This window comes from Triticum urartu, chromosome 5A (genome assembly GCF_056163025.1).
Source record: "Triticum urartu cultivar PI428250 chromosome 5A, HENAU_Tu73, whole genome shotgun sequence".
NCBI classification, from domain to species: domain Eukaryota; kingdom Viridiplantae; phylum Streptophyta; class Magnoliopsida; order Poales; family Poaceae; genus Triticum; species Triticum urartu.
Window position 1 is genome coordinate 651,193,235 of NC_141877.1, and position 21,291 is coordinate 651,214,525.

The following is a 21,291-nucleotide window of genomic DNA, read 5'->3' on the forward strand; positions in this document are numbered from 1 at the left end:
TATCCTACCATTCCCGCGAAAAAGCAATTGATATCTTACCAAATACCAACATGCAACAAATATATCTTACCTAATATAATGTGCAACTAATATTCTACATAATATAATCATGAATTGCACGTACATTATTACTAGTAGTATAAAAGAATTGAATAAGAGAGCATTGAGAAATTGTTGACCCGGTCAAAATCGGGTGACCTAATTCTAATTAGAGACCTTAATTGAATGTGGGCTCTTTAAAACTAGAGAGTTTAGTGTTATAGAGGATGTGACGAAGGGAGTACTTGGAGAGGCTTTCATGCAAATAGGATTGTATTTATGAATAATTAGCATCATATGTGCTCGTGGAAACATCATTTGGGCTATAATCCCGCAATTAAAAGGTAATAGAATGTAGATGTAGTGGAGTTTACTAATCATTGGGATATTTCGAAACAACGACGTGAAATACTAGTCCAGATCATAGACCCTGAACGTGAACGAATTATTTGTGCATGCATGCATGCATTACACGAACCCGAACGTGAGATGGGCTGATGGATACGTCGGCTTCACTTGTTCACCGGCGACACCACGGCGTCCTCCCTGTCGTCCTCGTCCTCGCAGTCCAGCAGACTCCAGCGGCCGTCGTCCCCCTTCACCATGCCCCTGTTCCACGGCACCCACCACGCCGCCGGCACCCCGTGCTCCTCCTTGAGTGCGTCGTACGACTTGTTCACCAGCGCCACGTCCCGCTCCACCACGTGCTCGAACCCCTCTCCGGAGGCCGTCGGCGCGCCCGCCACCCCGTGCAGGTAGCATTCCAGGTTGTGCCACACGTTCACGTCGCCGGGCGCCTTGAGGTACGGCGACGCGCTGGTGTCGATGACCAGCTCGACACCCACGTCATGGTACGGCAGCGCCGGGTACCTGGGCACGATGTCCCCGGAGTTGAGGACGCGCAGGACACGGAGGCCGGCGGCCGCCGCGGTGTCCAACCGCTGCTTGAAGCTGGCGCCGCCCACGCGTGGACTGGCGAACGCAAACGCCGTGACCGGGAACGTCGCCGAGGCCGTGCAGTTGTAGCCGTTCTCGGCGATGTCGAAGGCGCTCAGGGTGGCCAGCGCCGCCCCGAGGCTGTGCCCGGTCACCGTGATGCTCACCTCCTCGTCCTTGTACGTGCCCACCAGCTTCCGCACCTCAGCCAGCGCCTGACATGACATCCATGGTTGCACGAGCATGAAGCTGCATGTGAGCTCAACACTGAACAGTGTACCCTGTACCCTGCATAAGGCGACGGACACCGCCGTCGTTTAGTCACAAGCTAGATTACCTGGCCTCTGGCGCTTTCCTTGTTGTGGGTGGAGGCCGGGTCGGTGGAGGTGTAGATGGAGAGCCAGCCGCGGTGCACCATGACGTCGGCGCCAGTGGCGTCGCCGATGATGCCCGTGGGATGCACCATGGCAAACTCGAGGTCGTTGGTCCACTGCAGCGCCTGGATGGTGCCGCGCCACGCGACGACCACGTCCCGGCGCCCGAGCGCGGACTTCCCCGCGTCGGTGGCCACTGCGACGTACCCGATCCAGTTGGACTCCCTGCACCGGCTCCGCGGATGGCCGCCCTTCACGAACGCGACGGCCTTCGCGGCGTGGGCGGAGGACGTGGCGTACAGGAACCTGGTGACCCGGTACGCGGCGGCGTGGCCCGGCAGCATCACGCGCTCGAAGAAGCGCTTCCTGCCGAAGCGCGAGAGCCCGGCGTGCGGCGAGTGCCTCTCGTGGTTGAACGCGTCGTACGTGGCCTGCGCCATCTCGCCGTACCAGATCACCGTGCGCCGGAGCTCCAGGTCCAGCGGCCGCAGCAGCCCCTCCCACGACTGCTCGCCGTGGAGCTCTTTCCACCTCGCCGCTGCGGTGGCCGTGCTCGGTCCAACGAGGCGCCATTGCTCGTCCGACATGGCCGACGTCCACACTTGCACTACGAGAACTATGAACTGCTACGTGCAGCAGCTGGCTTGCTCATGCTAGATGTTTATACACGCGGCGACAATGGCGCCTGCTGCTTTCCTGAGCTTGCTTGTGCGCGTGGCTCGATGACGAAGGCCAGGTGAAAATGGCGTGACACTGCGATATGGGGGGCACGATGACACAAACGCGTATTGGTTCGTGCGCAACTGCATGCTCCAATGGGAGACGACGGTCAGTGCGGTGTCAGTGGCGCTCGCACCTCGCAGGCCATGCCAATGGCATGCATGGGCTATGCATGCTGCTTGAGTTCATCGGGTATTCTGTTACGGACATTTCGTGATGTTCTCACAGAATCTTGTCTTCCAGCCTCAGAGTCTCAGACGTAGGAGATGTAAATTACGGGCGGAAAGCTTGGCCGCTTTCTCATGTAACCATATACTACCTTTGTTCCATATACTACCTTTGTTCCTAAAATAAATATAAGCCTTTTCAGAGATTGCAAATATAGACTACATACGAAGTAAAATGAGTGAATCCACATTATACCTATGTACATCTTTATGTAGTTCGCATTGAAATCTTTAAAAGAACATATATTTAGAAATGAAGGGAGTAACTTTTTTGGTGTGTCTAGGTCTCAGTCAACTGAGACCTAACCAAGTCTAAGTCAAGTGATATAAAATGCAAGAAAGGAAATAAAGAAACTAACAAGAAAAAATTACACGGATCTCAACATAAGATCCTACAAATATAGCACCGATCGAGACTTGGTTAAGTCTTAGTCGATTGAGACTTAGTGATGCCTTAATTTCTTTTTTCAATATTTCAGGATGGGAACTAAGAATAAAATCATGAAATCGAGCTTTAAAAGTTCAACCGAAATCATGGATCGAGCTCCGCAAAGCTCACCTACCCCCCCCCCCCCCCCCCCCACCCAAAAAAAAACAAGGTCACCTACAATGCATGGTGAGACTGCTCTCACATATTTTCTTCCAAGTAATTTAAAACTTAAATACAAGGTCACCCCCCCCCCCCCTTCTTTTTTTACTGTTTTAAAGTGGACATCCATCGACTGTGTGCATCATAGTTATGCAGAGTTCGGGTATAATGCTTAAACGTTTTATAAAGCGCCCCTTATCGAAAAATTTAAAACTTACGGATGAGGAAATCAATATAAGAAATTCAAGAAAAACGGAAGCTGAAAACTAAACAATTTGATTCAAAAGTTTAAACTAAATAATACAACTAAAAACAGAAAGCAAACCTTTGGAATTCAAAAATTTGGGAAGTGCAAAATTCGATACAATAGTCAAATGGCAAGGTACTTAGAAAAAGGCACGACCACCATGACAATTGGTAGCTGTGCCTGTTTTTACCCCGCAAAAGAAAAAGACACGGCCACCAATTGGTGCCTATATTATTACAACATTTCGTTAAACCGGTTAAGAAAAAGAATAATTGAAATAAAATGAAATCCACGGGCCTAGTGGGTCCTGACATGGGCAGCCCATGTACTTATCATTAGAAGACGACATTGCTCGACAAATTGTGGGGATCCTATTTATCACGCGGGTCAACTAATTAACAAGCGCTTCTTCGGAAGCCTCGCAAAGATCAGCGCCACTTGGCGCATTCTCAGTCATTCGTCACGTGTCGCGTTCTGGACGCTTGCTACCTCTTGAGCATTCGTTGGTTTTCCTTGAAAAAAAAGGGTGATGCAGCAAAGTAGTGTAAGTATTTCTCTCAGTTTTTGAGAACCAAGATATCAATCCAGTAGGAGGTAAGATGCAAGTCGCCTAGTACCTGCACAAACAAACAAGAACCTCGCAACCAATGCGATAAAAGGGTTGTCAATCCCTTCACGGTCACTTACGAGAGCGTGAGATCTGATAGAGATAATAAGATAAATATTTTTGGTATTTTTATGGTATAGTTTGGAAAATAAAGATTGCAAAATAAACAACGATGAAAATAGCAAGTAGATATGAAAATAATATGATGAAAGATAGATCCTGGGGCCATAGGTTTCACTAGTGGCTTCTCTCAAGATAGCAAATTCTACGGTGGGTGAACAAATTACTGTCGACCAATTGATAGAAAAGCGCATAGTTATGATAATATCTAGGCATGATCATGTATACAGGCATCACGTCCGCGACAAGTAGACCGAAACGATTCTGCATCTACTACTATTACTCCACGCATCGACCGCTATCCAGCATGCATCTAGAGTATTAAGTTCATAAGAACAAAGTAAAGCATTAGGCAAGATGACATGACGTAGAGGGATAAACTCAAGCAATATGATATAAACTCTATCTTATTATCCTCGATGGCAACAATACAATACGTGACTTGCTGCCCCTGCTGTCACTGGGAAAGGACACCGCAAGATTGAACCCAAAACTAAGCACTTCTCCCATTGCAAGAAAGATCAATCTAGTAGGCCAAACCAAATTGATAATTCGAAAAGACCTGCAAAGATATTAAATCATGCATAAAAGATTTCAGAGAAGAATCAAATATTATTCATAGATAATCTTGATCATAAACTCACAATTCATCGGATCTCGACAAACACACCGCAAAAAGAATTACATCGAATAGATCTTCAAAAGAATCGAGGAGAACTTTGTATTGAGATCCAAAAAGAGAGAGAAGAAGCCATCTAGCTAATAACTATGGACCCAAAGGTCCGTGGTAAACTACTCACACATCATCGGAAAGGCTATGGTGTTGATGTAGAAGCACTCCGTGATCGATTCCCCCTCCGGCGGAGCGCCGGAAAAGGCCTCAAGATGGGATCTCACGGGTACATAAGGTTGCGGCGGTGGAAATAGGGTTTCGTGGTGCTGCTGGATGTTTTCAGGGTATATGGGTATATATAGGAGGACGAAGTAGGTCGGTGGAGCTGCGAGGGGCCCACGAGGGTGGGGGCGCGCCCTCCTGCCTCGTGGCCTCCTCGCTTCTTTCTCGACGTCCACTCCAAGTCTCCTGGATCACGTTTGTTCCAAAAATAACTCTCCCGAAGGTTTCATTCCGTTTGGATTCCATTTGGTATTCCTTTTCTGCGAAACACTGAAATAGGCAAAAAAAACAGCAATTTGCACTGGGCCTTTGGTTAATAGATTAATCCAAAAAATAATATAAAAAGGTATATTAAAACCCATTAAACATCCAAAACAGATAATATAATAGCATGGAACAATCAAAAATTATAGATACGTTGGAGACGTATCAAGCATCCCCAAGCTTAATTCCTGCTCGTCCTCGAGTAGGTAAATGATAAAAACAGAATTTTTGATGTGAAATGCTACCTCGCATAATTCTCAATATATTTTTCTTTGTTGTGGCATGAATGTTCAGATCCGAAAGATTGAAGACAAAAGTTTAATATTGACAAAAAAATAATAATACTTCAAGCATACTAATAAAGCAATCATGTCTTCTCAAAATAACATGGCCAAAGGAAGTTATCCCTACAAAATCATATAGTCTGGCTATGCTCTATCTTCATCACACAAAGTATTTAATCATGCACAACCCCAATGACAAGCCAAGAAATTGTTTCATACTTTTGATGTTCTCAAACTTTTTCAATCTTCACGCAATATATGAGCGTGAGCTATGGACATAGCACTATATATGAAATAGAATGGTGGTTGTAGAGAAGACAAAAAGGAGAATATAGTCTCACATCAACTAGGCGTATCAACGGGCTATAGAGATGCCCATCAATAGATATCAATGTGAGTGAGTAGGGATTGACATGCAATGGATGCACTAGAGCTATAAGTATATGAAAGCTCAAAAAGAACTCAAAAATATGATTCTTTTTATTTACTTACAACTCAAAAATTACAATTCGATACTAGAACAAAATATGACTCTATGTGAATGCCTCCGGTGGTGTACCGGGATATGCAATGAATCAAGAGTGACCTGTATGAAAGAATTAAAAAGGTGGCCTTGCCACAAATAAGATGTCAACTACATGATCATGCGAAGCAATATGACAATGATGAAACGTGTCATAACAAACGGAATGTTGGTAAGTTGCATGGCAATATATCTCGGAATGGCTATGAAAATGCCATAATAGATAGGTATGGTGGCTATTTTGAGAAAGGTATAAGGTGGGTGTATGATACTGGCGAAAGGTGCACGGTATTAGAGAGGCTAGCAATGGTGGAAGAGTGAGAGTGCGTATAATCCATGGACTCAACATTAGTCATAAAGAACTCACATACTTATTGCAAAAATCTATTACTTATAAAAAAAGTACTACACGCATGCTCCTAGGGGATAGATTGGTAGGAAAAGACCATCGCTCGTCCCCGGCCGCCACTCATAAGGAAGACAATCAATAAATAAATCATGCTCCGACTTCATCACATAACGGTTTACCATACATGCATGCTACAAGAATCACAAACTTTAGAACAAGTATTTCTCAAATTCACAACTACTCAACTATGACTCTAATATCACCATCTTCATATCTCAAAACAATTATCAAGTAACAAACTTCTCATAGTATTCAATGCACTTTTTATGATAGTTTTTATTATACCCATCTTAGATGCCTATCATATTAGGACTAATTTTATAGCCAAAGCAAATTACCATGCTATTTTAAAAGACTCTCAAAATAATATAAGTGAAGCATTATAGATCAATAATTTTTATAAAATAAACCACCACCGTGCTCTTAATGATATAAGTGAAGCACTAGAGCAAATTATCTAGCTCAAAAGATATAAGTGAAGCAAATAGAGTATTCTAATAAATTCCGATTCATGTGTGTGTGTACAGCAAGGATGATTGTGGTAAACTAAAAAGCAAAGACTCAAATCATACAAGATGCTCCAAGCAAAACACATATCATGTGGTGAATAAAAATATAGCCTCAAGTAAAGTTACCGATAGATGAAGACGAAAGAGGGGATGCCTTCCGGGGCATCCCCAAGCTTAGGCTTTTGGTTGTCCTTGAATTTTACCTTGGGGTGCCTTGGGAATCCCCAAGGTTAGGCTCTTGCCACTATTTATTCCAAAATCCATCAAATCTTTACCCAAAACTTGAAAACTTCGCAACACAAAACTCAACAGAAAATCTCATGAGCTCCGTTAGTATAAGAAAACAAATCACCACTTCAAGGTACTGTAATGAACTCATTCTTTATTTATATTGGTGTTAAACCTACTGTATTCCAACTTCTCTATGGTTCATACCCCCCGATACTAGCCATAGATTCATCAAAATAAGCAAACAACACACAAAAAACAGAATCTGTCAAAAACAGAATAGTCTGTAGTAATCTGCAGGTTTCAAATACTTCTGTAGCCCCAAAATTTCTGAAATAAATTGGTGGACATGAGGAATTTGTCTATTAATCATCTGCAAAAAGAATCAACCAAATCACACTCTCCAGTAAAAAAATGGCAGCAAATCTCGTGAACGCTAAAGTTTCTGTTTTTACAGCAAGATCGGAAAGACTTCCCTCAAGTCTTCCCAAAGGTTCTACTTGGCACAAACACTAAATAAAAGCATAAAACCACATCTAAATAGAAGATAGATGAATTATTTATTACTAAACATTAACAAAAACAAGAAACAAAAATAAAATTGGGTTGCCTCCCAAGAAGCGCTATTGTTTAACGCCCCTAGCTAGGCATAAAAATAAGAATAGATCTAGGTTTTACCATCTTTGGTGTTGGGAAACAAAAGAGAAAATTTCTTATCAATAGCATTTATATTTCTATTTTGATAAAGCACGTGGCCATTAATGGTGGAAGAAAGATTAAGCACGCTACAGAAATTTGCATCTAAACTAGCCTTCATTTCTGTGATAATTTCATTTTGATAAAAGCACAAAAGATAGCTGGATTCAACCTTCTCACTAATGGGGTGCCCAAATATAGTTTTCATCTTTTCATAGGTATCTATGGGATCCCCCTCAAGAAAAACTTCTTCAAAAATAGAATCTAAAACTTATTTAAACGAAGAGGGTAGGCCAACATAAAAGCTTTTTAGGTATATCTCAATTTGATATTGAGGCACATGGCTAGCTCGGATCCTTAATAACCTATCCCAAGCATCTTTTAAAGACTCGTCAAGTAAATAACGAAAAATTCCAGGATCATCTTCAACGAAATTATTCAAACTTGTTGGATTCTACGGTAGGGTGCGTCGACTGCAAATTAAAATTTCCTACGCGCAGAACAACCAAGAACATGCTACGGGAGATGGATCACAGTTCGTTACCGCTAGACGCGCAATGCCGTGCAGCGGAAGAAGAGTTGGGGCAACGCGTCCGCGTGGATCGTCTCCTCCTCGTCCGATCTCTCTCGTACAACCGGTGGTCGGTTCCCACGTACAGGTTCGCCGGAGCGGCGCAAGTGCACCGCCTCTAACGGTATCCGCGCGTGCAGGAGGAACGTCGTGCGGCGGACTGTTAGGTCCGATCACACAACCGGCGGCGAGTGGAGGTGTCTATTTGCAACACATGCAAACCCTAGTGACAGCGCCGAAGCGATCATCTCATGAGTGTGCCGCACCTCCACTATATATAGGCGTCCGTCACGGGCTCAACACTTGGGCCTCGCACGAACCCTAAAGCCCATAAGTCTACTCGGCCATAATCCGAATACAGTTCGGATCACATTCGACCAGTGTCCTCGGATCCGACCTCGTAGGTTCCTTCCCTTAAGCGCGCGACCCCTTAGGTTCAAGTCGGCTTGGTCGCAGTTCGGATCATCTCCGAACTGCACGGTTGATAGCGGCCTCTAGCAAGGCATGCCAAACACCAAGCAGACTATGAAGCTGGTTAGCGAATCTGTACATCACACTTCCATTCCTTTTGCCACACGATATATGTTGTCGAGATCAAGGCGAGTCTGTCATCCTTGTGCTAGCCCCACCCCTTTCTCGTTCCAGTGATGCCGACCACAAACCGGATTATCTCATAATTCTTGTCGCATGGCCATGCTTATCCTGGTCGGATCACACGAGGGGCCCAGAGTATATCTCTCCTGATCGGAGGGGCAAATCCCATCTTGCTCGACCACGTCTCGCAGCATGGTTCTGGACAAACCCGAAACCTACCTTTATAACTACCCAGTTACGGAGTAGCGTTTGGTCGGCCCAAAGCAAGTCTGTCACCATCCCAAGTACATGCGTCAGCTCAGGTCTTAGGACATAGAACATATGTTGTACTAGAGACTCACAGATGACTTATCGCTGCGTCTCATAGTTGGGTCTGTCCGACTTGGACCTTATCTCAACTCGGATCCGACTACGTCGAATCCAACCAGATCCTTCCAAGTCCATATTATCCGGTTAGCATCCAATGCTCCATGGCTAGTGAGACCAAGCCATCAACCGTGTCGATCATATGCTAGTCCAGTTGGCTACGCGTCCACACAGCCCTTTCGACTAGGGACCTTTTAGGACAGTCATCATACAATGCATAGTCCCACAAACAAGTCACGTACTTGCTGATACACATCATTGATAATTTCCAAGGACTATCTTTATTCATAAACACATAGGAAATATCATCATACATGATTGCCTCTAGGGCATATCTCCAACAAAACTCTCATTGATAATCCCGGTAGGTCTTTCCATAGCATCATTATTTATAAGCTTAGAAAGGATAGATGGTTTATCCAAAGTACTAGAACTCGAGAGAAAAGCATTACCCCTTTTTTATTCGGCCATGGCGAAAGAAAGGCAAACGGGAAAAGGGCGAACGGAAAAGAGGCGAATAAAACGGCAAGGGTGAAGTGGGGGAGAGGAAAATGAAAGGCAAATGGCAAATAATGTAATGCGAGGGATAAGAGTTTGTGATGGAAACTTGGTATGTCTTGACTTGTGTGTAGACGGCGCCAAAAACGGCTAGTTGCTGGTAGATCAAATCTTGACTTGACTTGGTGCAACCTCCCCCGCAACGGCGCCAGAAATCCTTCTTGCTACCTCTTGAGCATGCGTTGGTTTTCCCTTGAAGAGGAAAGGGTGATGCAACAAAGTAGCGTAAGTATTTTTCTCAGTTTTTGAGAATCAAGGTATCAATCTAGTAGGAGGTAACACGCAAGTCGCCTAGTACCTACACAAACAAACAAGAACCTCGCAACCAACGCGATAAAGGGGTTGTCAATCCCTTCATAGTCACTTACGAGAGTGAGATCTGATAGAGATAATAAGATAAATATTTTTGGTATTTTTATGGTATAGATTGGAAAATAAAGATTGCAAAATAAACAATGGTAGAAATAGCAAGTAGATATGAAAATAATATGATGGAAGATAGACCCGGGGGCCATAGGTTTCACTAGTGGCTTCTCTCAATATAGCAAATTCTACGGTGGGTGAACAAATTACTGTCAAGCAATTGATAGAAAAGCGCGTAGTTATGAGAATATCTAGGCATGATCATGTATATAGGCATCACGTTCGTGACAAGTAGACCGAAACGATTCTGCATCAACTACTATTACTCCACACATCGACCGCTATCCAGCATGCATCTAGAGTATTAAGTTCATAAGAACAGAGTAACGCATTAGGCAAGATGACATGATGTAGAGAGATAAACTCAAGCAATATGATATAAACCCCATCTTTTTATCCTCGATGGCAACAATACAATACGTGCCTTGCTGCCCCTGCTGTCACTGAGAAAGGACACCGCAAGATTGAATCCAAATCTAAGCACTTCTCCCATTACAAGAAAGATCAATCTAGTAGGCCAAACCAAACTGATAATTCGAAGAGATTTGTAAAGATATTAAATCATGCATAAAAGATTTTAGAGAAGAATCAAATATTGTTCATAGATAATCTTGATCATAAACTCACAATTCATCGAATCTCGACAAACACACCGCAAAAAGAATTACATCGAATAGATCTCCAAGAGAATCGAGAAAAACTTTGTATTGAGATCCAAAGAGAGAGAAGATGTCATCTAGCTAATAACTATGGACCCGAAGGTCTGTGGTAAACTACTCACACATCATCGAAGAGTCTATGGTGTTGATGTAGAAGCCCTCCGTGATTGATTCCCCCTCCGGCGGAGCACCGGAAAAGGCCCCAAGATGGGATCTCACGGGTATAGAAGGTTGCGGCGGTGGAAATAGGGTTTCGTGGTGCTCCTGGATGTTTTCAGGGTATATGGGTGTATATAGGAGGAAGAAGTAGGTCGGTGGAGCTGCGAGGGGCCCACGAGGGTGGGGGCGCGCCCTCCTGCCTCGTGGCCTCCTCGCTTCTTTCTTGAAGTCCACTCCAAGTCTCCTGGATTACGTTTGTTACAAAAATAACTCCCCCGAAGGTTTCATTCCGTTTGGATTCCGTTTGGTATTCCTTTTCTACGAAACACTAAAAGAGGCAAAAAAACAGTAATTTGCACTGGGCCTTTGGTTAATAGGTTAGTCTCAAAAATAATATAAAAAGGTATATTAAAACCCATTAAACATCCAAAACAGATAATATAATAGCATGGAACAATCAAAAATTATAGATACATTGAAGACATATCAACGCTCCCTCCAAATTTTGCTTTTTTATTTTTTTGCATGTGTTTTCGGCTATTTGAACGTTTTTTTGGTTTTTTCGACGTTTTGGTTTTCCACCAGTCTTCCTTAGTTTTTTGACCAATTTGTTTTAGAAAAAACAATCTTTTTGCACGAAAAAGGTGTTTTTTCCCTTTTGCAAGAGTCACGGTTTTGCTTCCGCGAGAGGCACGGTTTTACTTTCGCGAGAGTCATGGGCTTATGGCCGTGCCTCTCGAAAACGAAAAAAGCATTTTTTTTTATTTTTTTTTTCTTTCGCAAGAGTCACGGTTTTGCTTCCGTGAGAGGCACGACTGTGCTTTCGCGAGAGTCACGGCCGTGCCTCTTGGAAACGAAAAAACGCGTTTTCTGTTTTTATCTTTTGTGAGAGTCATGGTCGTGCCTCTCGGAAACGAAAAAAACACGTTTTTTGTTTTTTTTTCTTTCGCGAGTGTCACGGTTTTGCTTCCGCGAGAGACACGGGTGTGCTTTCGCGAGAGTCACGGCCGTGCCTCCTTGGAAATGGAAAAAACGTGTTTTCTCTTTTTTTTTCCTTCCGCGAAAGTTACGGTTTTGCTTCCGCGAGAGGCACAGTTGTGATTTCATGAGAGGCACGGGCGTGCCTCTTTCGGACAGGGAAAAATCTGTGCTCCCGGTTCAGTTTGTTCGTCCGATTTTTTTCATGAAAAAAAAATACATCAAAATCTATCAATATGGAATCTAATTTTAAAGATTTCGATGCGAGAAATCCAACTGTGAAATCTGTTTAAGATTTGGACTCACAGTTTGAGAGATAAAACTTTTTGAGTAAACGGATCTAAAAAAAACTCTCAGTTTGCGACAAATGACACGCTGTATATGCGCGACTTGTCACAACCTAAAGAGTTGGAGTGATCCTTACAACGAATACTCTTCAACTAGTGATTTTGGTCAAAGAAATAGCAAGCAAACACGCAGCCCCCTCCTCCTGTTAGCTCGCATATGGCCGGGCCATATTCAGATTTTTCACTTTCTCCCAACGGGTTTTCCTTGTCCGTGTTTTTTTATTTATTGATTTCTTTTTATTCCTATTTTCTTTTCTTTGAGTTTTTAAACTTAAATTTTGGATTTTTTTAGAAAACAATGTAGATGCAGGCACTCATATAAACACACATATCCTCATTCATATGATTGATGCACTCACACTCTACCTTTGTGAGCATCTCCAGAAGATTGAGCAGACACATCGCTTTGAGATTGATGAAGTCACCATAGGTGACTTGAAGTTGATGGGAATGTCTCCCCCCGCTAAATGAATATCACCAGAAATCCTGTAATAAATTCAAGGAAATGAGAGCACTAGTGTCAAGTCTAGAACTTGAACCCTGCTACCCTAGTTCCACCACAAGAAACTTAACCAGCTAAGCGCTCTGGTCACATTTAGTATTTTGGAATTCCCGAATAATTTTTGAAATTTGAGAACAATTGTTGATTTTTTAAATTTGAATCAGAAGACATGTTTTGAATCAATGGATAGGTTTTTCAGTTTTGGGAGAAACTGAAATTCATGAACATTTTTTAAATTCATGATTTTTTATCAATGAACACTTTTAATTAATTCAGGAAAACTGAAATTCGTGTTGGCATGTACTTCACCACAAATACTATGCCTATGGAAGGGGAAGAACAATATGCGGTGGTGATGATTGCAAGGGCGTCGGAGTCAGGAAACCGAAGCATGCCAATTGAGGTGGACTCCGGCGAGGAAGAAGATACGATGATGCAAGTTCAAGCACTACTAGGAAAAGGGCTATAGATGGAAATGACACTAATGACGCACCAGACATGTGGTGCGCCATTACTATATACTAATGGCGCACCATCTGTTGGTGCGCCATTAGTGTGGAAGACACTAATGGCGCACCAGGCACACGGTGCGCCACTAATAACAAAATGTTTTTTTTTCATTTTTTCAAACATACTAATGGCGCATCCGGGTAGAGTGCGCCATTAGTAGTTAGGACTACTAATGGCGCACCAGCCATAGCGTGCGCCATTACTGTATTTTTTTACTTTTTTGTAAAACTACTAATGGCGCACCGTTGCATGGTGTGCCATTATTAGTTTAAACTAGTAATGGGCACTTTTTTTTACTTTTTAATATTATGAATATTTTTAAATTTCATGGGCACTTTTTAAATTCATGAATATTTTTTCAAATTTGATGATATTTTTTCATATTCCATATGAAAAAATATTGAATATTCATGAGGACACTCGATCTCGATCCCCCTCCCTCTCAATAGTTATCCCCCTCGCCAGATCCCCCTCGCCGCCGAGCACACCCCCCTCCCCCCGCACCCTCCCCCCGCTCCGCCGCCGACGACGACCCCCCGCACCCTCCCCCGCTCCACCGCCGCCGACGACCCACCGCACCCTCCCCCGCTCCACCGCCGCCGATGAGCACCCCCCGCACCCTCCCCTGCTCCACCGCCGCCGCCGATGATATTTTCAAATAACAAATTTGATGATATTTTAAAAAAAATTATTACTGTTTTTATTAAAAAAAAATAATAAAGTGTAGACTACAATTGTTGTTAAACAACAATTATTACTGTTTTTATAAAAAAAATATTACTATTTCATATTCATATTCATTTAAAAAAATAATAATAATAAAGTGTAGACTACAATTGTTGTTAAACAACAATTATTACTGTTTTTATAAAAAATATTACTGTTTCATATTCATATTCATATTCATTTTTTTTAAAAAAATTACTTATGGCGCACGGGTGGCTAGTGTGCCATTGCTATCTAAAAAAAGAATACTTATGGCGAACTGTCCGGCTAGTGCGCCATTGCTATGGAAAAAACATTCTAATGGCACACCGCCTCGGGGTGCGCCATTAGTAATCTTCCCCCATCCATACACTTCGTCCCTCCCTCGTCCCTCCCTCTCGCCAGACTACTTCGTCCCTCTCCCTCCACCGCGCCGCCGCCGCTGCCCCGACCCACTGCGCCGCAGCCGCCCACGCGCCCCCGCCGCCTCCCTCTCCCTTCCTCCCCCTCGAGCGCCGCCTCCCCCCCGAGCCCCGCCTCCCCCCTCGAAACCCTAGAAACCGCCGGAGATTTGGAGCCTCGGAGCCGCCGGAGCCTCGGAGCCCCACGTCCACCAGGAGAGGAGGCCCGCGACCTCCCCGCCGTCCAGCAGGAGAACAGGATACGAATCCCTCTTCCCCTTGTCTCTTGCTGATTTTCTTCTTCATCTCCTCCAATCTCTGACGCGTTCTCATCTATAGCTGTGTTGTGCTGTTGTGTTGTGTGAAGGAAGGACTTGGTTCAACAGGATACAGAGAAGCTGCTGCTGTGGGTTCGACTTGTTTGGATTTCGTTCCCCTGTCACCAAGGTGACCACTTGTCTCGCCTCTCTCCCCCTCTGTACAAGTTCATGGCTGTGGACTGCTATGGTCGATGCTTGTCTCAGCTGTATGCATTTGATTTCAGACTATATAGCTTGTATATGCAAAGTGCAAAAATTTCCGAGCAATGCTGTACTTTTACCTGCTAGTTTCTTTGGCATGGTTTTTATTCAAGTTAAACCAAACCCTGACAGTAACACATTTGCTTCTTATTGTACATGACTATGTTTATTGTGTTGAAACATCTGTCTGATCTAATTAGAATGTATATGTGAGTTAAATAGGTCTGATTTTTGTTTTACGGGGTGGTAGAGGCAGCATCCATGTATTTGGGTAGCTAGTGGTTGTTTTTTGCTGTGTTGCAAGAAAGGAGATAATGTTGGCTGAATGTGCTTGAGGAAGAAAAGTAAAAAAAGTGATTGGAATCGCATGCCTAGAATGTTGTTCACTTATTGCCTTCATATTTAAAATCATCTGTTTTAAGTAAAGTAGGCTCTGAGAAAAACCTTTCAGAAAAAGCTAAACAGCACAAATATACTGCTCTTGGATCGATGATTTGATTGTGTAGCATAACCAGCACAGAGTAAGTGAGAGACGAACATGAGGCTGCACATTTTTGTACCAACAGTTGCACAAACTTGGGGCTGCACAAATTTGGTGCTGCACAAACTTGCTCCTAGGCCAAGAGAGATTGAAATTGAGTACTCCTAGGCCAAGAGAGAGATTATGTTAAAAATTCAGTTAAGCAGGCATGGTACTCTTATTTTGAAGTAAAAATTCAGTTTAAAAGTTAGTTAAAAGTCCAGTTTTAGAGCTTGCCTCCTGATCTGAATACACATGATCTGCTTGTGCTTGTGACTGACTTGGACACATGATTCTGACACACATGTATTCAGACACACATAGCATGTCTGAAACCCCTAGGAAATCATTTGCATATTGTCAACCGAGTATTTGTCATTCTGAAGAAAAATGCACTGTATCATGTATTTGTCCATGGTTTATAGATGAAATTTGCCATGGTGCATATAGTAAAAACAATGCCATGGTCTGTAAAATACATTTTTCATGCTCCATGAAAGTAAATTGCCATGGTCCAAATGTAGCAGAAGTTTCAAGTAGTGTTTTGTTTCTGTGTTTGAATAGGCAGCAAACTTTCTATTCTTTCTGTGTTTGTATAGACTTGCTAAGCTATTGATGATTTTTTGTTGGGTGACCTATTAGATCTGGAATGGAAACTCACATAAGTTGAGCTGATTTTTGTCCATATGAAAGCAGAGGACCATATGGTCCGTGGCTGGGTTTTGTCTCCAACCATTGTGTCGTGATGAATTTGCAGGTACCCCGAGAGGCCCTTGAGTTTGCCGGAATGTCGATTAACTTCCGTTCCGGCAAATTCGAGTACTCCATATGTCCTATTTTCAGCAAAGGTCATGCTGAAATTTTCCGTGAATTTTAGCATGACTTTGCTAAAAATAGGACATATGGGGTACTTGCGGCTAATGCATTGGCCGGGGTATCTTAGTACTTAGTTAAGTAGGATCAACTGCCCCGCCATTCTTGCTGCATTAAACTATAGGTGGCAATAGAGCCAAGTGATTAGGCCCAACTTAGAATTCTCGTTAGCATCGATAAACCCTAGATGATAAACCCAACATAGGTGGCAATAGAGCCAAGTGATTAGTGCCAAGTGATTAGGCCCAACCTAGGGTGCCTCGGCATCGATAAACCCTAAATGATGAAAACTTAACTTGGCTTCTATAGGGTGCCTCGGTGTCGATGAGAACCTAAATGATGTACGCTTAGGCTTTGAGGGTGCCTCGACGTCGACAAAACCTAAATGATGAAAGCTTAGGCTTTTAGGGTGCCTCGACGTCGACAAACCCTAAATGATAAAACCTTGGCTTTTAGGGTGCCTCAGTGTCGATAAGAACCTAAATGATGAAAGCTTAGGCTTTTAGGGTGCCTCAGCGTCGACAAACCCTAAATGATAAAAGCTTAGCTTTTAGGATGCCTCGGTGTCGACAAACCCTAAATGATGTAGTTTTGAATTATGAACGTAGGATATGTCGTCATCATCATCGGACGACGAAAGTCTCCCGGCGGAGTGCGACTGGTGCCACGACGATCGAGGTCTGTGCGACATGCCTCACCTGGACGATGATCGGCGCTTCAGCATTAAGCTCGAGGAGACCTTCGAAGTTGAAACGGTACATAACGACGACAAGTGTTATTTTCATAATTAAGCATGACTTCAACTATTTCAACGTGTAATTTTCATCTTTTACAATTCGAGTATAGCTTATCCCATGCCATGCAAGACGCTATGTCTTGGAGAGGATGGATTTTGAAGACCATGAAATTTCTGAAATAAAGAAAATTCACCTAAGGACTCATCACGATGTGGACTTTGAAGTAAATCTATATAATTCTAAGAGCGTAACCCATTTTGGTTGCAAAAATTGGGAAGCATTTTGCAAGATGTATGGTTTTGATGAGGGTATGCTTATCTACGGTAACTACCATGAAGATACCCTGGTAAGATTTTTACTACTACGACATCCGTGCATCTTTTGCATACTTCTAAAACTAGTACATCATTGCTAAATATGAAGTTATTACTATATTTTCAACAGATAATCCTAGAGAATCGTGTGCCTCATATGATGTATCAGAAATGTAGTCTTAATGTTTTGAATATACAGCCAGGTCGTCTTACAAATCTCAACTGTCCATACGAGATTTCTAAAAGAAGTGGAGACATGAAAATCAAAGAATGGAAAAAATGTATGGACAGTCGTAAGGAGCTTCTTGGAAGCAAAAGGAAGCGAAGCGCAAGAATTGGAGACGGGATGTTCTCCATTCTCCATAATGGAGAGTCAGGGTCTATATTATTTTATGCTATTTTAGCTTAAATAGGGTATTTAGGTCCTGCTTAATATTGATGATCATGTGCTAAGAACAATTAAGTAGGGTTGGTTCGATGACTATCAAGATGATGATCGTATGACTTGTTATGAATAACGAGTAGAAGTTGTATGATGATGATTAGTAGGACTTGTTAGGATTAGTATTACTTCCGACAAACTCGATACTCGCGGTCTCGAGACTTGTAATGTTTTATCTTTGTTCGATCTTTTGAATTCGGAGACTAATATGATGAATTGTATTCGAGACTAATCTTCTATTGTATTCGATGAATCTGCTGTTGATGTGTGCTACTGTCTATATTCTGTCAAATAATATTTTTTGTAACCTGTGCAAAAATCAAAAAAGTAAAAAAAAACTAATATTCATACTAATGGCGCATCACTACAGAGTGCGCCATTAATATGCCAAGTATACTAATGGCGCATCCATCCGTAGTGCACCATTAGTGTGCCAAAGCACATGGTTAAATATGGCTCTGGGAGGCATACTAATGGCGCATGGTGTTATATACTAATGGCGCACCAGTGATGCGCCATTAGTAATAAATACTAGTGGCGTGATACTAATGGCGCACCAGTGATGCGCCATTAGTAGGCAAAACTGATGCGCCATTAGTAGGCCTTTTCCTAGTAGTGAGGAGAAGACTAAGACCAAGGCCACCCGCCGCTCCAATCGCCTCCAGGGTCCCCGAGGCTAAAATATGTGTGCACTATGCAAGATGAACCCTAATCTACATTCCTATTGTACTCAATCCGGATCGGGAACCTCATATCTACCGGTAGTCATGGCGATGTTATGATCACACCGATGGTGTCTACCCTAATTTCCCGTTTCCATAATATGGATTGAATCTAAACTCAAATCGAATGCGCACTAGTAGGGGAGGAAGGGAAAAATAGCTTACTGCCATTGCCAGAGTGCTGCTGCGGATGTCGGTGAAGGTGGCCGGAGGTCGACTAGCTGTTCTCCGATATGCTGCACGCCGCCGCTGCCGTCGGCGAGAGTGCGGAGAGGGAAGAGGGGTGAGAGAGCTATGAGGGTAATAACTGTCGATGTTTCGGGAAGCAACGCAGCTTCTCAAGGATGGCTCCTCGCGTGCAGCCCCCGCTGTCCACGTGCTTTATGCAGTCCTGGCTCTTGAGAAACTGCTGATTCAAGCGTGCCTTACGAGACAGGCCCGTAGGTGTTTTAAACTTCGTGCCATGCATGCCCAATAATGCACACAGGTAACCAAACAGCTCGGTTTTTTTCCGCACGGGTCTGACTAAACCTTATGCGGGCAACCAAACGGGTCATATGTTGATTAGCCACACACATGGCTCGCGCCGGCCGGGACCGGCCGGAAAGCACGAGAAAAGGACTGTAGTGGAAAGACTGCCGCCTCGGGTCGTCGGCGTACGACCCGCAGCCCCCGCCCCCCGCATGCATATCGCCGGGCGCGCGCGTGATCCACCGCTCCGCCGAGTGGAAAACAAGGAAAACGAGTCGACGCTGGCCAGCGAGGCTACGGGGTGAATCGTCGTGGCATTCATGCACGCGCGCGCGTGCACCGACACCGGCGACGGAACGTGCGCGTCGGGCCAAGGCGCCGGGTTGGGCGGTAGCGGAGGGCAGGACTTATTAGGCGGCGTGGGTCTTTCGCTCCAGCCAGCCACAGGCCGCCGCGCCTTGTCGCCTCTGGATCCCCTCGACCGATCGCCGTGCGCACGGTCCGGCGTCGCTGTCGGTCCACGCTCGCCCCCACGCGAACACAAACAAGCCAAGCCAGCACGGCGTCCGCGAGCGCGTGTGGCCAAGCTCGCGACGCAGCGATGCTTCTCATAAACTCATTATTAGCTTAGCTAGGTGGTGTGGGAGGGGAGGGCCGCCATTGGTGGGGTGGACGTGCCGGCGTGTCCGCGGCGCGGGTGGCCTGAGGCCCGCGTGCACTGTGCATCAGCAGTGTGCGTACGCGCGTGGGCTCGCTCGCTTGCGTGCACCGGAATTAGGCCACGAGTTCCACATCTCTTCTCCTGATTAAATCTTGTATAGGAGGATGGCCGTACTGTGGACTGGCTGCTCCTTTTTCTTTTGATGAGGGGACTGTGGACTCATAGTTTATTGTCCGTATTATCAAAGGAGACATAATGGCGACTATTCACAAATTCCAGTTGGGAAATGGCAGAGGATTTGGTAGGCTCAATCAAGCGATAATCACCCTCATACCTAAAAAACCTGATGCTTGTCAGATTGGAGACTTCAGGCCAATCAGCCTCCTTCACAGCATTCTTAAGATAAACTCAAAACTGATGGCATCTAGGCTCTGCCCGCGTATGGGAGAGTTGGTGAAGACGAATCAATCTGCCTATATCCGTGGGAGAAATATACATGACAACGTCCTGCTTGTCAGACAGGTGGCCCGTAATTTGCACAAAAAGAAAGCCAAAGGTGTGATGCTGAAATTGGACATCTCACGAGCATTTGACTCAATCTCCTGGTCCTTTCTATTTGAAGTGTTGCGGGCGAAAGGGTTCTCAGAACTGTGGTGCTCACATCTGGCTATTCTGCTCACCACAGCAAGCTCAAGAGTGATTGTAAATGGCTGTCAGGGAAAGAAGTTCAGGCATGCGAAGGGGTTGCGCCAAGGAGGCCCAATTTCCCCTCTTCTGTTTGTAATTGCCATGGACACAATCTCATCCGTGATGATCAAAGCACAGCAGATGGGTGCGATCAGTGCAATGCCAGGATGCACTCCTCTTCAGAGATTGTCAATCTATGCGGATGATGTGATACTTTTCATCAGGCCAACAGTTAGCGACTTGTGCTTTGTCAGAGAAGCTCTGGAAATTTTTGGCAGAGCGTCGGGATTACATGTGAATTTTGCCAAGTCTTCGGTGATCATGATCCAATCTGACGATGCGGATCGGCAGCGTGTTTCTCAAGCTTTACCCTAGAGCATGGATCACTTCCCGTGTAGATACCTTGGATTACAACTTTCGATCAAACAACTTACGAGAGCGGAGTGGCAACCTATTGTGGATCAGGTCCTCAATTTCCTACCGGGCTGGCAAAGAGGGCTGGTTACAAGACCAGGACGACTGATCCTTGTGAACAATGTGGTTCGTGCCAGGCCTATGCATCACTTACTCGTCGCTGAGGCCCCCAAGTGGGCACTGAATCAAGTGGATAAAGCCTGTCGTGCATTCTTCTGGGCGGGATCGGAGCAAATACATGGAGGCAAATGCTTGGTGGCTTGGAAGCGAGTCTGCCGTCCCAAACATCTTGGAGGACTAGGAATACTCGACCTCAACAAGCAGGGGCTCGCCCTTCGACTGCGCTGGGAATGGTTGAAGCGCACGGATCAGGGCAGACCATGGCAGGGCCTTTCGCTTACTATGGACAAGCAGACACAGGCGGCTTTTACGAGCCTTGTTCAGTGGAAGGTGGGAGATGGACAACGTATCTTGTTCTGGAAGGATAGA

General features: G+C 44.5%; 1 protein-coding gene across 1 annotated transcript; it reads right to left on the bottom strand.

The window, feature by feature from the left end:
• Positions 1 to 235: 235 nt before the first annotated feature.
• Positions 236 to 2,100, bottom strand: LOC125506378 (phospholipase A1-II 6-like). Its single transcript, XM_048671202.2, has 2 exons — positions 1,313 to 2,100; positions 236 to 1,190 (listed from the first exon to the last, which is right to left on the bottom strand). The coding sequence occupies exons 1-2, from the start codon at positions 1,934 to 1,936 to the stop codon at positions 552 to 554; spliced, it is 1,263 nt and encodes a 420-aa protein (XP_048527159.1). The 5' UTR covers positions 1,937 to 2,100; the 3' UTR covers positions 236 to 551.
• Between the last annotated feature and the right edge of the window lie 19,191 nt (positions 2,101 to 21,291).